Below are 21,767 nucleotides of genomic sequence, written 5' to 3' on the forward strand. Positions count from 1 at the left end.
GAAATATTAATAAATGAGAATACTTCAGTGTTTGCTCCACCAGAATTATTATTCATTTTATTTTATAATGAAAAGGCACTTGGTTGCTTTTTCTATTTTTTACTTAATTAGATGGATTTTACTTTAATTTAGTATGTTTCGATATTAATAAAAATTTATTTATTAATGATTATTTGGATGAAATGCATATACTTGGGCTAACCTGTTTGCGATTATTTTTATCTTTCTGAAGTTTTTGGTGGTTAAATTTTTGCACAGTAATTTATTATTGGAGCAGCAAATCTCTTCACATATAATTAAAAAATTGAAATAAAGACAAAAAATTATTAGGAATTTATATTTCATTAAGATAGATTTCATCTGAGTATTTTTAACTGATCTAATTTATCGTGTGTAATAAGGGTTTTAGGTCATTGTCCAATTAAAATTTTGTAGATTTTAGATTTTGTTACATTGATAATATATTTGCAAATATATTGATGGACATTTCTAGATTTAATCCTAAATAGTATAAGCCATATATGCGATGACTGAAAAAATATAGCTCTTCCACAATCTTAAATGCCAACTTTGTTGCACAATTGTTTAAGATTAAGGCCCAAATAGTTTCCTGAGCCAAATTATATAAATATGCACTCAGTGGCCACTTTTACAGGTATACCTTTATAGTACTGGATAGGATCAACCTTTAAGTTGCTGCCTCATGATTTTCTGCCTCATTTTGAAAACCTTTTTTTCAATCGTGTACATATTGTTAATTTTTTTTCACAGAAGCACCACCTACAAAAAAATATGTAAATTACTTAATTTAGTAGGGAGAAGGTGGTGAGTACTTCATCACATGTGCAGATATATCACAGGTTTTAATTTTGTGTAGATGTGCAGATAAGCTTTCACAGTTTTGTTTTAAGAATTTATGTTTGTTTGGCAATGTACACAAAAATAAAAACAATGGTCAATAATTGGGTCATATTTGTTAGTGTATAAAATATTCTTGTATTCCTTACACAATATAACACTACTACTATTAAAATATATTAATAGGTGTTATAGGCTTCTTTATATAAACATGTTTTTTTCTTACAGGTGAATTAATGAACAGGATCACTCTAAAAACAAGAGACGTTTCTGAAAGCAACTTGTACTCTGAACATTCCAAAAATATACCGTCATCAACAAGTCATATAGACTACAGACATTAGTTATTCATAAACTCTTTCTCGTTCACACAATCTAATTTTATTTTTCAATAGAAAATTCCTTCTACAAATAAGTTCTTGCTCCATAATTGGACAGAAGCCCTATCTGTGCGCTGAATGTGACAAAAGTTACAAATCACAATTGACCAAACATCAGAGGACTCACACCAAAATGAAGCCATTTAAATGCTCTGAAAGTAACAAATGTTTTACCCAAACATCAAAACTTGCAAGACATCAGAGGATTCACTCAGGAGAGAAAGTATTTAAATGCTCTGAATGTAGCAAGTATTTTAACAAAAAGTCATATCTTCTTAGACATCAGAGGATTCACACAGAAGAGAAACCATTTAAATGCTCTAAATGTAGTAAGTGTTTTACCCAAAAGGCAAATCTTGTAAAACATAAGAGAATTCACACAGGAGAAAAACCATTTAAATGCTCTGAATGTGGAAAGTGTTTTACCCAAAAATCATATCTTCTTAGACATCAGAGGATTCACACAGGAGAGAAACCATTTAAATGCTCTGAATGTAGTAAGTGTTTTACCCAAAAGGCACATTTTGTTTTACATCAGAGGATTCACACAGGAGAAAAACCATTTAAATGCTCTGAATGTGGAAAGTGTTTTACCCAAAAATCATATCTTCTTAGACATCAGAGGATTCACACAGGAGAGAAACCATTTAAATGCTCTGAATGTAGTAAGTGTTTTACCCAAAAGGCAAATCTTGTAAAACATAAGAGGATTCACACAGGAGAAAAACCATTTAAATGCTCTGAATGTAGCAAGTGTTTTAGCCAAAAGTCAGATCTTGTAGAACATCAGAGGATTCACACAGGAGAAAAACCATTCAAATGCTCTGAATGTAGTAAGTGTTTTACCAAGAATTACAATCTTGTTGCACATCAGAGGAATCACAGAGGAGAGAAACCATTTAAGTGCTCTGAATGTAGTAAGTGTTTTACCCAAAAGTCAGATCTTGTAAAACATCAGATGATTCACACAGGAGAGAAACCATTTAAATGCTCTGAATGTAGTAAGTGTTTTACTCAGAAATCAAATCTTGTCATTCATCAGATGTTTCACACAGGAGATAAACCATTTAAATGCTCTGAATGTAGTAAGTGTTTTACTCAGAAATCAAATCTTGTTGTTCATCAGATGTTTCACACAGGAGATAAATCATTTAAATGCTCTGAATGTAGCAAGTGTTTTACCCAAAAGTCAGATCTTGTAAAACATCTGATGATTCACACAGGAGATAAACCATTTAAATGCTCTGAATGTAGTAAGTGTTTTACTCAGAAATCAAATCTTGTTGTACATCAGATGTTTCACACAGGAGAGAAACCATTTAATTGCTCTGAATGTAGCAAGTGTTTTACCCAGAAATCAAAGCTTGTTGTACATCAGAGAATTCACACGATATAAACCAAATAAATGTTCTGAATATAACAAATGTTTTTTCTGAAATAAGGACAGAGCTTTGAGTACTGAATATTTCTACTGGAACACATCACACTTCCCTATTTCACAATACATGTGAGTTTATTAGTCTATGTTATAGCCTCCATGTTCTTTCCCTCATGCTTTTCTATTACTGTCTTATTTCCATCTGTTATGACAACTATGTACTCAGAAAAAGTTATTTAGTAAATGTTACATGAAATATACTGGTTTCTGTATCCCATAGCAACCAATCAGATCATCACTTTTCTGGTATGATGATAGCAGACTGCTAGTAGCTGATATATGGTTGCTATCGGTGACAGCACATCCTTGCTCTTCACACCATGTTATTAAATAACTCCCAAGGAAAACACATTGTTCCCCAGGGTATCTGTAAATAGTCAAAGTAAAAATCTGTAAAAGTATAGTATAGTTTAATATAGTATGGTATAGTATAGCACTCTGTAGTCATTGTCATCAGACAGTACTGACAGTACTGACCTGTATATAGACTGAAGGACCATGTTCATACAATATCTATAATTACCATTTATGCTACTGGAAGTTGTTTCTATCACACTTGATGTTTAATAAAAACTGACATTAAAAAATGTGGAGATTCTGTTTTTAAATGTGGAACTAATATCTATTTCAGTAGTAATGAGTATTGTACATTCTTCTGCATTTTAGAAGATGGACCCAGGGGTGATAATTAAGTGGTCATCCATGCTGACAATATGACAACCAATGATGAAAACACAGCAACAAACACATTAGTAACACACAGCAAATGTATTAGCAATGTGCTTTTTTTGCCTGTACTGAAATATAAACACAGGGGTCTGATTCATCAAAGAACATAAATGCCAATTTTATGCAAATAATCTGCAAATTAAATCTGCGAATGCCCATATCCGGACCATTCACAACTAAACACAGCAATGTTCAATTCATCTGCATATGCAAAGAACACTTACTACAGGTTACGATTTCTGTAAGGGAATGGGCGGGGAAGCAGCGTTCTCCCTTATTCTATGTACAGTAAGGGCGTAAAAGGGGGGATGAATGCGCAAACTCACTTCTTATGAACCATATAATCAAAGTTTAATAATACCATATACTAGACCATCACAATCTCACATATCAATGGAAAAGTATGTATACATAATCATGAATCCCTGAATATATCTCCTTAATAATAAAACATGCATGTACACAGCATCCAATATTTGATTCTTAAAATATATAGAGATCAGACTTTAGTATCTTTGTTCCATATCCTGATGGATTGAATACTTTGCTATTCTCATGAAATGAAATCAAACAGTAGAATGGTGTAATATAGAGTCCTGAATCAGTATAAAAATATAGAGCAACAATGTATTTCCCTAAAGGAAGAAATCCAGATGACTCCACAGTAGTTATACACGTTGTTTCAGCGATATAGAGCTTGACACAAATCAATGTATACAGATGAATTTCCTCCGTATAAGTGGTATATAAATTTCCATCAATAGGTAGTTCTTGATATAATAGCCCCCGATATATTTAGGGCAGAAATGTCTTATTCACTTTATGGAGGAAGAAAATCCCGGGGTAATCGCCCACAATGTATTTGGGCATAAATAGCTCCCCCGTTTTGGAGTAAAGAGTGATATTTAACGGTAATAGCCCACGTTATAATATAGGCAAAAAAGAGAGATCACATAAATAACTCCCCCGTTTTCAGAGTAGAGGGTAATATTTAGCGGTAATAGCCCACGTTGTGATATAGGCAAAAAAGATCGCTTACCCGCTTCTGGGGGACGAAGAGTAATTTACTCGCCTCTCTGCCGCTCTGGCGGCTATTATGTTCAGCTGTTTCTATGGTGCGCACCACAAACTGTCCGATCCAAAAGTCACCTCCAGTCTAAAGGTTCCTCCTAAAAATAGCTTCGTGCACTGAAGCTATAGTGATCCTCACGATCTCCTCCTTGGAATGGAAATACATGCACTGAGCAATAAGAAAGTCTCTGCAACGCTTTTCGTCTGCCTCTGCAGACTTTTTCAAGCAGTATGAGCGGCAGAGAGGCAGAGTTTGCGCATTCATCCCCCCTTTTTCCCTTTATATTGTAATTATAGGAGATTGGACACTATCTCCATTGAATCGCTGCAATTTACTTCTTATACTGATTAGCAACATTTAAATAGAGCGCCAGAGATTTTGTGTGTGTTTTTTACAGTAAGGGCGTGTCAAACACGAGCGCACGGAGCAAAATCACATTCAAACTCTGGGAATTTCTCAGGTACTTAATTCTCTGCTGTATCTCTTGCTCCAGCTACAAGACTAGTTTAGGTCCTGATTACTAGTGATGACAGTCTTGTATGCATGCTATAACATATGTTTTCAATCAGGAGGAACTGTAAAAATGTATTTTATGTTCAGTAGATATTACAAACATCCTAATAAATTTATTTCATTTGGGGGGAAAAAATTAAAAAAACATGTTTTAATTAATGCCTATATTATTAGCAGGTGACATTAATTGAATAGGTTTTTGAGATCCCTTAATTGTTGAACTCAAGAGTCTGCAGAGCTGATTACTGGGCACATTCAATTAAAGCGCACATTGCTCTCAGTTTACATGACTTGATGAATCAGTCCCAGGGTCTTACTGATAACCAGTAATTGCTGAGTAGAAGGAAAGATACATAGTATTCCCTGCTAGCTGCTGTCTCTTCTTGTCTCCCATCCTAGAGAGGGACAACTACTCACTGTTTAATGGTCACTAATTTAGTACACTAAACTAACATCTCCCCATTACATATATACACACACATATCCATCAGCTCCAGTACCCTGCAATACCCTCAGACCACCTCCAGGCCCTTGGATTAAATTACTGCCCTACTTGAACTGCAAAATTTCCATGAAAAAAATAAAAATAAATAATAACTATTCTGTACCCACCAAGTCCACTCCCATATAGATATGTCCTTTATGGGCTCCTTTTTCACGCAGAAGGCAACCTTCCCAGAGATCATTCCCATTTTATGGACACATTATGCAGGGGCTTTATTAACATATAATTTCATTAACACCCCACAATAATACTGAATGTGGTTGAATTAATCACTCTTTTCAATTTGATCTTTAGCTCTCGATATCCATCAAAGACTTCTTTGATTTTATTACTTCTGATGACATTCCTCATCTTCATCATCATCGTTTATATATAGTGCACCACAGATTCCATAGTGCCGGACAATCAGCTTACAAGTATGACATACATCTTACAGATACGACAAACACGAATATAATAAATATATTAGCTGATTCATAAATAAAATTAAGCACAGCAACATGCACATGGATAGTCATGAGCTGACATACGGCTGGTATGGATACAAGTATGAGTTCCATGTGTGAGAGTCAACAAACAGCAGAAGACTTTGCTATATCAGAGTCATATGAGACTGACAGACATGAGGTTTAGGGAAAAGAGGACTCTGCCCATGATAGCTTACATTCTAGACAGAGGGAGTAATAAGAGAAAGTTGATGCAAACAGGTCATGAATAGATGAGGTCGACAGAAGAAATAGTTGGAGTGGACATGATGGTCTAGGAGGGAGTATGGTTGCTTTGTCAGAAGATTTATATTTACTGAGGAAAATATCAATCATGTGTTTCTACTCTATAACCAGATCAAACGCTTTTTCATGTATAAATGTATCCCACTAATAAATGAGCAGAGCTCAGTTCTATCTTGACATTGGCATGTCTGTATCTTGATTACTGATCTCCTGGTTAACCAGCATCTATTCTCACTGATATCTGAAGGGACTTGATAAAGGAGAGGTAAAATTACCCTATCACCAATTAACCTACTAGTAAGTTTTTTGAGTGTGGGAGGAAACCGGAGCAAACACAGAGAAAACATGCAAACTCCACACAGATAAGGCCTTGGTCGGGAATCGAACTCATGACCCCAGTGCTGTGAGGCAGCAGTGCTAACCACTTAGCCACCGTGCTGCCCTTATTCTTGTGTCTTACTCTGCACTGAGCTTCAGGAGTTAGACATGACCCCGAGCATGTGTAACTGTTACTAATGGATGAAACCGCTGTGCACGCATCGTACTTGTCCCAAAGTATACACCCATTTTCATTAAGTTACAGCAGTCACCGCCCATCGCACACCTCTTATTACCTCAAAAGACGCAGGGTTACATAAGTGGTGTTTGTGTATGAACCTGCTATTACATTGAGTAACAGTTCTTACTTAACTGGCTGTTTTCTTTACTTATCTCCCTGTTCTGGGCATACACAGTGTGTTTTTACGCACAATGAGCACAAAATCAGCTGATAAGTACGGTAATGAATCAGTCCCAATGTGTCTGGGTGTGTGCCGTAATTTAACAGCTAACGAAGCAGAAAGTGACACTGCACCATTAGACTATTAACAATTATCAGCAAAAGCTATTAAGAAAAAGGGTAACAATCATTAAAGGATCTAAGAATGAACCTGATAATAAGATCTTACATGATAACCTGCAGAGTGTAAATTCAAATTGGGTTACAAATTCATCCTGCCAGGACCAGATACATATGACAATAGCCGGTCAATGCTCGGATGCTCTTATTGGTCACATACAGATCATATATAATCCTGTTGCAGAGTTGCAGTAATCGCTCTGTACGTGTAGAGATGTATCCACTTTTACGTCCTGCATCTGATAGTGCTTCCAGCATCACAAGGGATTCTGCTGAGAGAGGGGACTGGGGGAAGGAGAGTAAAACCAGAATTGGTCCCTGCTTGTACCATGTAACATCCACATGAAGAGACATTGATTTGTTCATCCCCCTCTATCTCCTCTGCATGTACCATCTGCTTGTGCATTGTAACCAGCCTGCCTTACTTTCTCTTCTTTCTACACCAATATGTCAGTGTGTAGTGCTCTCTAGGGCATTAGTATTATGTCCTATGACATTGTAACCAGCCTGCCTTACTTTCTCTTCTTTCTCTGCCAATATGTCAGTGTGTAGTGCTCTCTAGGGCATTAGTATTATGGCCTATGACATTGTAACCAGTGAGCTGCAAAGAGTGAGATATTTACGTCCTTAGTTCTACTATGTTACTGCCGAGATAATAAAGATTGATTGTAAACTGTATGTGAGATTTCAGTGAGAATGATCCCTGTATAATATGTCTATGCTATAGTGCTGCTCCTTATGTACTGTGATCTTTGTGCTTCAGTTAAATGATGAACAACGTGCTGTGACAGCACCTTTAACTACAACACAATTACAATTTATAGCAAAACCATGTTTTGGAATCATAGATTAGATCAGTAGAACATAAGACCTGTATGTTCATAATATGAATAAAACCAACACTCCATGAGAACAACACATGAAGCCAGTATCTCATGTCAGAGGAGTCACATGTGGTTATTATGGAGTTCCCGTGTTCCAGGATACCTAGCAGAGTACAATATACAATACTATAATGTGACATGGTACTGCTGGTATATGTGCTGTGACAGTATACAATGTGATAATGCTCTATAGATGTCCCATAACCACTTACAGCTGGGACCTGGGAATGCTGTATGCTTTCTATATAAATATTTCTATGATATCATTTTTGTATCCCATGAAAGATCTATATCTAATATTTACCTCATCCTTTCTGTCGGGCAGATAAATGTAATGTACTTTATGTGTTTCCCTGGTGTACTTTAATTGTGTCAGTGTAATAGTTTGCCAATCAAAGCCAACACTGTACTTACTGACTGATGCTGCAGTAATCCCTGAACGTTATATTGACAGCTGTCACTCACACATGTCTGAGATGTGACATGTGTCTTTTATGGCACTTTTATATTCCCTTAGTACACGTCTGCAAATCCATTAAATATTAAGTTCACTGTCTTTTAAACGAGTACTGAATCATTTTCCTCTCTCAGACTGAGAGTTTGGACCGTTTTACTATAAATACCGTCAATATTTCTATTGATGTATAATAATGAATTAGTAACAAAATATATATTTCAGCCTAGGTTATCAGTTAGGTTAACATTAATAAAATGTATCCCAAAAGCTACACAAACAAATTAATATCTAAATTGGGCTCTATACAAAATATAAAACATGTTCAATAGAAATGAAAACTGAGATGATACGTATGGAATAATAATAATAATATTAATAATAATAATAATAATAATAATAATAATAATAATAATAATAATTAAATAATGAGAATTATAAAAATAAAAAATGACTTCTGACTCCTAGTATGTTCTTTTTAAAACACCACATATACATTTACACTGACATTCTCTAAGCGCCTATCTTGCTCTTGGACCAGATGAAGAGCACAGATCTGAAGGTAAATTGTGTATAGTATGTACACATGTATCAGCATGTAGATTGGGACTTTTTTTCCCCTGCTGTCGGTAAATCGCTAATCATTAGAATTTCCCTGCAGTACGTACCTAGCCTTACTGCTGATACTTAGAACAGGTCTTTCTGCTCACACCCTCTACATAGACAATAGGTGAATCCTAAACAAAAGGTCCATTTGTTGACATAACAGGATGCCAGAAACTGCAATGATCTAATTAGAAGATTTTACCTCCTGCTGAGGTCTAATTTGAATTTTCCCATGTAGTAAGTGACCTTAGGAATGTTTATATCTCATTTACAAGTCAAAGAAGTTTACAGGAGAAACTGCTTTCATTAAAAAAACTTACACATTTTATGAAATCCTAATTTAAAAATCACCTGGAGACAAACAGTCTGAGAATACTATTTTATCATCTGGGAACTGTTGATGAGAGATGGGAGGAATGACTAAATATTAACATACATTTGTAATATATGTATAAATATAATAATGGACAATCCTGGGTTTTCAAATAAACTGTATGAGACATATATGTAAAGACAGGTATAATATAGTTCTCCCACAATCTTAAAAGCCCAATTTGTCACACACTTAGTTATGATTAAGTCCAATTCATTTCATGAGCCAACCATTGATTACATGATAACATAATATTATGAACACTACAGATATTGACTCCATGGGGTAATTAAAATTAATATTAAAGTCAATTTATCAGACGATGCTCTGAAAATGTGTTTTATATATTCTTATCTTCCTATAAATTCTCAGAAAATTCCTCTTAATAGTGGTGTATTTTAGTGTGTGTCCAAACCATATCCCTTCAGATGTCCAAAATATAATTATGTAGTAATCCGTAATGTATCATTTAAATTCCAGGTAGTTATCAAATTATGTTATCCACTTTCTATATATTGTATCAGTGATTCCCCCCATATCAGCCATAAGGGGCCACGAGTGTGACCAAATTAATTGACTGAGCAACAAAAGTCTTTTGCTTTGCTCTATATAGAAAATTGTTTTCCACTCTTTTGAAAATGCTAATTATATGGAATTATGAACTTAATGGAAATCATTCTACTTACTATAGTAAAAGCTGTCAGATGGAATATAAAGTAAGAAGTGAACTGAACCCTAAAATTATTTAAGTGATTATTGGTGGGCGACACTACATCACTAAGGTAAATTTGATATAACATTTTTGATGAACTTTAGAACACACTAATTAGGTAATGATGACCTAATGGGTGATGTCCTTTCTCCCTTTTTAACTTTTTCACACATTTTTTGTATTACTACTGATCACATTGTCATTTTCTTTCAATATTTTCCATGGCAAAAGAACAGTCTAACATGAAAAAAGAACTTGCTTCATACTCTATCACACATCCAATTTTTTTAATTATACCATGTTTAGTAATACATATGATTATGTTCTCTAAAGTCCAAAGAGTATATTGAGGTTTATTACATATAAATCCATATTATTTGTATTACTGAAGTCATCTCTGCTTTTTCAAACATAATTTGTATTGGAAATCACAGGAGCACTTTTCACATGTTAATTCTATAGTTTTCTTAAGTTATAGCTACTGTGACAAAATATGTAGATTTTATTTGGTATACAATAAATATTCAAATTTTAGATGTAAATTCCAATGTGCCTCGTTTTTTTATATCAAATTACATTCTTAAGTGAACTTATTGTCTATTTTATTCATGGGAGCTCCACCTACAGCTAAATATGTAAAGTTCTTCATTAATAGGGAGTAGGTGAAAAGTCCATTATCTACTGTGCATATATACAGCTTTGTGTTGGAAAAGGTATTTCTGCTCACACTCTCTGCCTAGATAATAGATGAATAATAAATAAAAACTTAATTTGTTGACATAACAGGATGTCAGAGACTGTGATAATCTAATTAGAATTCAAGATTGCACCATGTGTCAAGGTCTAATTAGAATTTTTCTTTATAGTAAGTGACCTTAGGAATGTTTATACCTTATTCACATGTCAGTGAGATTTACCTGAGAGACCTGGAGACAAACAGTCTGAGAACCTTCTGGTCATCCCGGGAACTATTGAAGAGAGATGGGGAGGAATGACTATAAATAGGCAGTATCAGCCCAGTGTTAGTGAGTTGGTGGCTGGAGAGCTGGAAGGATGGAACAGTAAGAATGATCAGGAGGGAAAGAGATAGAAGGAGATATCTTCAGATTACGGTAATTGTATTACGCTTTAGAATATAATGATATATACACAAATATTTGGAGATACTATGTTGTAGATATTGTATTGTTATAAATGTGGTATATCTTATTCTTATAAGCAAAATTTTGTTGTACAATTAACATAAAAAATAACACACACACACACACATATATATATATATATATATATATATATATATATATATATATATATATATATAAAAGCACCAAACTTTACCAGAGGACAACAGATATCTCAAGTAGATACATAAACAAATGTTTGTGTATAGTTAGTACTGCAACCTAACATATTTATAATTATTTCATTACACTAATGTGTATTGTATATTCTGTACTTTGTATTATCTTTAGTAAATGTTGTATAACAAAATAAATCTGGGTTAACATGTCTTAAACTTTAAAAATCCTGATAATACACTGTACATTATATCTATCTACTTTACCACATGGTTGCAGTGTAGTTAGATATTCATGAACCATTATAAATATCAGTGTATTTATATTATCTTTAAAATGAAAAATTGAAGCACAAACAGGCTAGCCAAATTATATACCACACATCCAATTAATACATTAAAAAAATGATGCTTATTAGCATCCAACATACAAAATTAAAATAAAATCCACCAAATTTAATAAAAAATAGAAAAATAGCCCAATTGCCATTTAATTGTAAAATAAAATAAATGGGTTAATATTTCTGTTGGTGCACATACCAGAGTATAGTCATTCATTAATATCTCTACGAATTGTGTAAATAGTTATTTGTCACAGATATATCATATAAAAAGGAGAAGTCACTCCAAATGATAATTGTAGGTATACTTTTGTTAGACTATTAGGGAGCAAATATCATCCCTCTTATAATTCAGAAGCATAGATGGTGTTATTCAGATCAATGCTTTTGGGGCTTATTAAGATAATGTTTTACGTAGTATACAGCAAAGAGAATATTCAGCCACCCGACGTGCTTCATAATCCAGTATCTCCCCAGCAGCACATAAGACACAGCTCCCGTATTTTACTTTATTACGGCTCAATGTATTTCCCATGTATGATATGCAAATTTGGGACCCAGTTCTCTCGTTTGCCAAATTTAATAAAGACAAACATGACCATTAGGCTTTCCTGGTCAAACAAATCTTTTTACACTTTTCTCCGCATAATCAAACTGTGGTATCTTCAGACATGTGGAATTGACAGCTAAATTTAATTTTAACTTAGAGCTGACCAGTCATAGCTTTCTCTATCACAGATAACAAGTGATGCAATCAATTCATTGCCATTAGTATGATATCAAAAATAACATAGCAAAAATACTACACATATCATAAAAGAATAAAACAACAAAAAATGCTTTATTGTTTTTTGATATATATATATAGTATAACTGAATTTAATTGGCCTTGAAAGCTGAATGACACCATCTATGCCTCCGATATGTAAGAGGGAAATTATTTACTCCCTAACAGTCTAACAGAAGAATACCTGCAATTAGCACTTGGAGTGAATTTTCATTTGTATATGATATATCCATGATTAAAAACTTTTACACAATATGTGAAAATATTAATGAATGAAAAAACTTCTGTGTGTATAATACCGGCATTATTAACTCTCTCATTTTACTTTATAATTAAAAGGCAATTGGGTGCTTTTTTCTATTTTTTATTTAGTTAGGTGGATTTTACTTTAATTTTGTATGCTTGGATGATAGAAAATGTTTATTTTTTAATGATTATTTGGATGAAATGTTTATATTTTGGTGAGCCTGTTTGCAATTATTTTTATCTTTTTGAAGTTTGTGGTGGTTAAATCTTTACACAGTAATTTATTATTGGAGCAGAAAAACTCTTGACAAATAATTAAATTGAATTAAAGCAAACAAAAAATTAGGAATTAAAATTTCATTAAGATAGATTTCATCTAAGTATTTTTAAGTGGTCTAATTTATCGTGTGTAATAAAGATTTTGGGTCATTGTCCAATTAAAGTTTTCTAGATTTTTGATTTTGTTACATTGATAATATATTGATGGACATTTCTAGATTTTCTCCTAAATTGTAAAAGCCATATATGCGAGGACAGGAATAATATAGCTCTTCCATAATGTTAAAAGCCAACTTTGTTGCACAATTGTTTAAGATTAAGGCCCAAATAGTTTCCTGAGCCAAATTATATAAATATGCACTCAGTGGCCACTTTTACAGGTATACCTTTCTAGTACTGGATAGGACCAACCTTTAAGTTGCTGTCACATGATTATCTGCCTCATTTTAAAAACATTTTCTTCAATTGTGTATTTATTGTTAATTTTGTTCACAGAAACACCACCTACAAAAAATATGTAAATTACTTAATTTAATAGTGAGAAGGTGATGAGTAATTTATCACATGTGTAGATATATCACAGGTTTTAATTTTGTGTAGATGTGCAGATAAGCCTTCATATTTTTCTTTTAAGAATTTATGTTTGCTTGTCAATGTACACAAAAAAATCCAATGGTCAATTATTGGGTCATATTTGTTAGTGTATAACATATATTTGTATTCCTTACACAACATAACACTAGTACTGTTAAAATAGATTAATAATTGTTATAGGCTTCTTAATATAAACATGTTTTTTTCTCACAGGTGAATTAATGAACAGGATCACTCTAAAAACAAGAGACATTTCGGAAAGCACCTTGTACTCTGAACATTCCAAAAATATACCGTCATCGACAAGTCATATAGACAACAGACATTCATTCTACATAAACTCTTTCTGTTTCATACAATCAAATTTCATTCAATAGATAAAACCTTCTACAAATAAGTTCTTGCTCAATAATTGGACAGAAGTCCTATCTGTGCTCTGAATGTGACAAAAGTTTTACCTATAAATCACAAGTTAATATACTTTAGAGGACTCACGAAAAAATGAAACCATTAAAATGCTGTGAATGTAAAAATTGTTTTACCCAAAAATCAAAACTTGACATCAGAGGATTCACACAGGAGAAAAACCATTTAAATGCTCTGAATGTAGCAAGTGTTTTACCCAGAAATCAAAGCTTGTTGTACATCATAGGATTCACACAATATAAACCATATAAATGTTCTTAATATAACAAGTGTTTTCCAGAAAAAAGGACAGAGTTTCTAGTACTGAATATTTCTACTGGAACACATCACACTGCCCTGTTTAATAATACATGTGTGTTTATTAGTCTATGTTATAGCCTCTGCACTGTTTCCCTCATACTATTCTAGTGCTGTCTTATTTCCATCTGTTATGACAGCTGTGTACTTAGAAAACATTATTTAGTAAATGTTGCAAGAAAAATACTGGTTGCTGTATCCCATAGCAGCCAATCAGGTCATCACATTTGCTGGTATGATGATAGCAGACTGCTAGTATATCTGGTTGCTATGGGTTACAGCACATCCTTGTTATTTACACTATGTTATTAAATAACTCCTAAGGAAGACACATTTTTTGTCAGGGTACCTGTATTTATTTTATACTGTATAGTCATTGTCATCAGGCATCACTTACCTGCATATAGACTGAAGGACCATGTTCACACAATATCTGTAAATACCATTTATGTTACTGGCAGCTGTTTCTATAACACTTGATGTTTAATAAAACTGACATTAAAAAATGTGGAGATTCTATATTTAAATGTGGAACTAATATCTATTTCAGTAGTAATGAGTACTGTACAGTCTTCTGCATTTTAGAAGATGGAACCAGGGGTGATAATTAGGTGGTCATCCATACTGACAATGTGATAACCAATGATAAAAACACAGCAACAAACACATTAATAACACACAGCAAATGTATTAGCAATGTACTTTTTTGCCTAAACTGAAATATAAACACAGGGAGGAGTGAAAAGAACATAAATTTCATCTGCAGATGCGCATATCCGGACCAATCACAACTAAACGCAGCAATGTTCACTTCATCTTCATACGCAAAGGACACTAACTACAGATTACGATTTCTGGGAGTGAACGGGCGGGGCAGCAGCGTTCTCCCTTATTCTATGTACAGTAAGGACGTGCCAAACACGAGCGCACAGAGCCACATCAGATTCAAACTCTGGGAATTTCTCAGGTACTTAATTCTCTGCTGTATCTCTTGCTCCAGCTACAAGACTAGTTTAGGTCCTAATTACTAGTGATGACAGTCTTGTATGCATGCTATAACATGTGTTTGCAATCAGGAGGAACTGTAAAAAAATTATTTTATGTTCAGTAGACATTACAAACATCCTAATAAATGTATTTCACTTGGGAAAAAACAATTAAAAAAAACTTTTTTAATTTCTTTGCCATTAATGCCTATATTATTAACAGGTGACATTAATTGAATAGGTTTTTCTGATCCGTTAATGGTTGAACTCAGGAGTCTGCAGAGCCGATTACTGGGAACAAATTAAAGCGCACATTGCTCTCAGTTTGCATGGCTTGATGAATTAGGCACAGGGTCTTACTGACAATCAGTAATTGCTGAGTAGAAGAAAACATACATAGTATTACCTGCTAGCTGCTGTATGTCCTTGTCTCCTGTCCTCCAGAGGGACAACAACTCACTGTGTAATGGCGGCTAATTAAGTAAACTAAACCCACATTTTCCATTATATACACATATCCATCAGCTCCAATACCCTCAGACCACTTCCAGGACAGCGCATTAAATAACTGCATTATTTGCATGAGAAAAATAAAAATAAATTATAACTATTTTGTATCCACCAAGTCTACTCCCATATAGATATGTCCTTTATGGGCTCCCACAGCAACAAACACATTAATAACACACAGCAAATGTATTAGCAATGTACTTTTTTGCCTAAACTGAAATATAAACACAGGGAGGAGTGAAAAGAACATAAATTTCATCTGCAGATGCGCATATCCGGACCAATCACAACTAAACGCAGCAATGTTCACTTCATCTTCATACGCAAAGGACACTAACTACAGATTACGATTTCTGGGAGTGAACGGGCGGGGCAGCAGCGTTCTCCCTTATTCTATGTACAGTATGGATGTGTTAAACACGAGCGCACGGAGCCACATCAGATTCAAACTCTGGGAATTTCTCAGGTACTTAATTCTCTGCTGTATCTCTTGCTCCAGCTACAAGACTAGTTTAGGTCCTAATTACTAGTGATGACAGTCTTGTATGCATGCTATAACATGTGTTTGCAATCAGGAGGAACTGTAAAAAAATTATTTTATGTTCAGTAGACATTACAAACATCCTAATAAATGTATTTCACTTGGGAAAAAACAATTAAAAAAAACTTTTTTAATTTCTTTGCCATTAATGCCTATATTATTAACAGGTGACATTAGTTGAATAGGTTTTTCTGATCCGTTAATGGTTGAACTCAGGAGTCTGCAGAGCCGATTACTGGGAACAAATTAAAGCGCACATTGCTCTCAGTTTGCATGGCTTGATGAATTAGGCACAGGGTCTTACTGACAATCAGTAATTGCTGAGTAGAAGAAAACATACATAGTATTACCTGCTAGCTGCTGTATGTCCTTGTCTCCTGTCCTCCAGAGGGACAACAACTCACTGTGTAATGGCGGCTAATTAAGTAAACTAAACCCACATTTTCCATTATATACACATATCCATCAGCTCCAATACCCTCAGACCACTTCCAGGACAGCGCATTAAATAACTGCATTATTTGCATGAGAAAAATAAAAATAAATTATAACTATTTTGTATCCACCAAGTCTACTCCCATATAGATATGTCCTTTATGGGCTCCCTTTTCACGCAGAAGGCAACCTTCCTATAGATCATTCCGATTTTATGGACACATTATGTAGGGGCTTTATTAACATATTATTTAATTAACTCCCCACAACAATACTGATTAATCACTTTGATCTCTTTCTGAATCACTTTCAATTTGATCTATAGCACTCATGTGTGTAATATATCTATATATTCTCTATCACTACTGTGGTATCAGGTGTATAATATATCTATATATTCTCTATCAGTACTGTGGTATCATGTGTATAATATATCTATATATTCTCTATCAGTACTGTGGTATCATGTGTATAATATATCTATATATTCTCTATCAGTACTGTGGTATCATGTGTGTAATATATCTATATATTCTCTATCAGTACTGTGTTATCATGTGTGTAATATATCTACATATTCTCTATCAGTGCTGTGGTATCATGTGTGTAATATATCTATATATCCTTTATCAGTACTGTGATATCATGTGTGTAATATATCTATATATTCTCTATCAGTACTGTGATATCATGTGCGTAATATATCTATATATTCTCTATCAGTACTGTGTTATCATGTGTGTAATATATCTATATATTCTCTATCAGTACTGTGGTATCATGTGTACAATATATCTATATATTCTCTATCAGTACTGTGGTATCATGTGTACAATATATCTATATATTATCTATCAGTACTGTGATATCATGTTTCTAATATATCTATATATTATCTATCAGTACTGTGGTATCATGTATGTAATATATCTATATATTCTCTATCAGTACTGTGGTATCATGTGTGTAATATATCTATATATTCTCTATCAGTACTGTGGTATCATGTGTGTAATATATCTATATATTCTCTATCAGTATTGTGGTATCATGTGTGTAATATATCTATATATTCTCTATCAGTACTGTGGTATCATGTGTGTAATATATCTATATATCCCTTATCAGTACTATGATATCATGTGTGTATTATATCTATATATTCTCTATCAGTGCTGTGGTATCATGTGTACAATATATCTATATATTCTCTATCAGTACTGTGATATCATGTGTGTAATATATCTATATATTCTCTATCAGTACTGTGGTATCATGTGTGTAATATATCTATATATTCTCTATCAGTACTGTGGTATCATGTGTGTAATATATCTATATATTCTCTATCAGTGCTGTGGTATCATGTGTACAATATATCTATATATTCTCTATCAGTACTGTGATATAATGTGTATAATATATCTATATATTCTCTATCAGTACTGTGGTATCATGTGTGTAATATATCTATATATTCTCTATCAGTACTGTGTTATCATGTGTGTAATATATCTACATATTCTCTATCAGTGCTGTGGTATCATGTGTGTAATATATCTATATATCCTTTATCAGTACTGTGGTATCATGTGTGTAATATATCTATATATTCTCTATCAGTACTGTGGTATCATGTGTGTAATATATCTATATATTCTCTATCAGTACTGTGGTATCATGTGTGTTATATATATATATATATATATATATATTCTCTATCAGTACTGTGCTATCATGTGTGTTATATATATATATATATATATATATATATATATATATATATATATTCTCTATCAGTACTGTGATATCATGTGTGTAATATATCTATATATTCTCTATCAGTACTGTGTTATCATGTGTGTAATATATCTATATATTCTCTATCAGTGCTGTGGTATCATGTGTGTATTATATCTATATATTCTCTATCAGTACTGTGGTATCATGTGTGTAATATATCTATATATTCTCTATCAGTACTGTGGTATCATGTATGTAATATATCTATATATTCTCTATCAGTACTGTGGTATCATGTGTGTAATATATCTATATATTCTCTATCAGTACTGTGGTATCATGTGTGTAATATATCTATATATTCTCTATCAGTACTGTGGTATCATGTGTACAATATATCTATATATTCTCTATCAGTACTGTGGTATCATGTGTGTAATATATCTATATATTCTCTATCAGTACTGTGTTATCATGTGTGTAATATATCTACATATTCTCTATCAGTACTGTGGTATCATGTGTGTAATATATCTATATATCCTTTATCAGTACTGTGATATCATGTGTGTATTATATCTATATATTCTCTATCAGTGCTGTGGTATCATGTGTGTATTATATCTATATATTCTCTATCAGTACTGTGGTATCATGTGTACAATATATCTATATATTCTCTATCAGTACTGTGGTATCATGTGTGTAATATATCTATATATCCTTTATCAGTACTGTGATATCATGTGTGTATTATATCTATATATTCTCTATCAGTGCTGTGGTATCATGTGTGTATTATATCTATATATTCTCTATCAGTACTGTGGTATCATGTGTACAATATATCTATATATTCTCTATCAGTACTGTGGTATCATGTGTGTAATATATCTATATATTCTCTATCAGTACTGTGATATCATGTGTGTAATAAATCTATATATTCTCTATCAGTACTGTGATATCATGTGTGTAATATATCTATATATTCTCTATCAGTACTGTGGTATCATGTGTGTAATATATCTATATATTCTCTATCAGTACTGTGGTATCATGTGTGTAATATATCTATATATTCTCTATCATTACTGTGGTATCATGTATGTAATATATCTATATAATCTCTATCAGTACTGTGGTATCATGTGTGTAATATATAGAGATGGTCACTGACCCCCGTGTTTTGGTTTTGGATTCGGTTTTGGATCTGGATTACCGTCGTGTTTTGGTTTTGGTTTTGGTTTTGCAAAACCGCCATTGCGTGTTTTGGTTTTGGTTTTGGTTTTGTTTGGTTTTGTTTTGCAATTTGTTATAAAAATTACATTTATTGGTGCTAAAATAACATAATTTAGGTATTATTTTGTAGCTACATTATTATTAACCTCAGTAACACTAATTTCCAGTCATTTTTTATTCAATTTTGAACACCTCCTATGTCACAATATGATTTTCATACACTTGAAAAGAAAAATTGCTGCAGTTCTTGCCAGTGATAACAAAAAGGCCATTGTCATGCCTGGGCATAAGACCAAAAATCCACCTCTTAAGTGTGGAATTATTTTTACACGAATCCTGGCAAGAGTTGTCTATCCATTTGTAACATTTTGAAAGCCACACTCAGTAGAGGTAGGGACCTTAACCATCTGGGATCCTCATCCATGTTTCGTCATTTTTCAGCGAGTTATTGGCAAACTGTTGGGAAAATCAGAAACTTTGGTTAAAAAAAAATTAACAACAAGCATTCCAGCATAATCTACCTCCCTTCTCTCATCTACATCCCAGCACCTGCAATCTTCCCCCCCAACAATTGGCAAGTAAACAATCCTCTGCAAGAGGAAGCAAGAATGAAACCTGTCACCCAGTCGCAAAGCGGATCACAGACGCCCTGGGTACTATGCTAGCGTTAGATCTGTGTCCAATGTCCACTATTAATACAGTTGGTTTAAGACATTTAATTGAGGTGTTATGTCCCTGTTAGCAAATGTCATCACTATACCATTTTACTAGAAAAGCTTATTCTCTCCTGTACCGGAAAGTTCCTAAAAATGTCATTATTGGGTGACAAAATGGTATTCTACCCACTGTACACTTAACCACAGATATGTGTACAAGCGGAACTGGGCAAACAAAAGATTATATGACTGTGAAAGCCCACTGGGTTGGTCTTTCGCCTTCCCCAGCATGGACAGCAGCAGCATGTACCCAGGTGCATCACATTTTTGAGAAGTAGGCTACTCTGTGTATCAGCAGCTTCACTAAGAGGCATACAGCTGACAAACTGTTCCAAAAACTAAGGGATGTCATTGAAAGATGGCTAATCCTGCTTGGAGTCTCCTGAGGATATGTCATTTCTGATTACGACCCCAATATTGGTCCAGCATTACAGCGGGGCTGAATTCCATCACATTTCCTGTTTTGCACACACTATCAACTTGGTGTTACAGAACTTTTGAAAAATGACATGCAGGAGATGCTGTTTGTGTCCATAAACATTTAGGGTCAATTTGTGGTTTCTGCAACAGCATGTAGGAGAATACAGCAGCTGCAAGAAGACTAGCATTTGAGGGGAATATACTTTAGTCCAGCGAAGTAGTTACCTGTGAAGAAAGTGCAGACACAGTTAGCTTGAGTCAAGTGATTGCCTTAATAATAGATTTTGAAAAGGTGCTACATAAAATTATAGTGTGCAATAAAACAAAGTAAATGTGCTAACTATATTTTAATTGTAGATGAAATACTTAATTTTCTTTGCAAGGATCCCAGACTTATCAACATCTTGTTGGGACGTCTTCTCCTTCAGTTTCTCTGGCAACTGCTTGTAATAAAAGAAATTGCTTTCCCAAGACACCCAGTGGTGATGCAGATGAGTCCGCTAAACATTTTGATATTTGCTGTGCTGTAAAAGAATTGCCCAAAAACCGTGACAGCTCTGCCCTAAAATCAACTAGTCATTCCCTTTGGAAGGCCATTATCAGCAATTACATCATACTACACAGACTTCTATGATATTGGGATATTGGGATGAATTAGTATTGTTGGAGGAAGATTATCACTAAACCCTGCCACCTCTCCAGTTTCGCAATGAGCTATGGTACAATAAAATGTAACTGCAGATTTAGACCAAGA

At 33.7% G+C, this 21,767-nt stretch overlaps 1 protein-coding gene across 1 annotated transcript in view; it reads left to right on the forward strand.

Annotated features, from left to right (window-relative positions):
• LOC142149639 (uncharacterized) overlaps positions 1-21,767 on the forward strand; it is a 39,764-nt gene that overhangs the window by 4,715 nt on the left and 13,282 nt on the right. Inside the window, exons 2-4 of the mRNA XM_075204958.1 lie at positions 1,588-1,687; positions 1,772-2,611; positions 14,259-14,338. Of these exons, the coding sequence (XP_075061059.1) occupies positions 1,588-1,687; positions 1,772-2,611; positions 14,259-14,338 (1,020 nt within the window). The remainder of the gene's footprint in view (positions 1-1,587; positions 1,688-1,771; positions 2,612-14,258; positions 14,339-21,767) is intronic.

The sequence above is a fragment of the Mixophyes fleayi genome, chromosome 4 (assembly GCF_038048845.1).
Source record: "Mixophyes fleayi isolate aMixFle1 chromosome 4, aMixFle1.hap1, whole genome shotgun sequence".
NCBI classification, from domain to species: Eukaryota; Metazoa; Chordata; class Amphibia; order Anura; family Limnodynastidae; genus Mixophyes; species Mixophyes fleayi.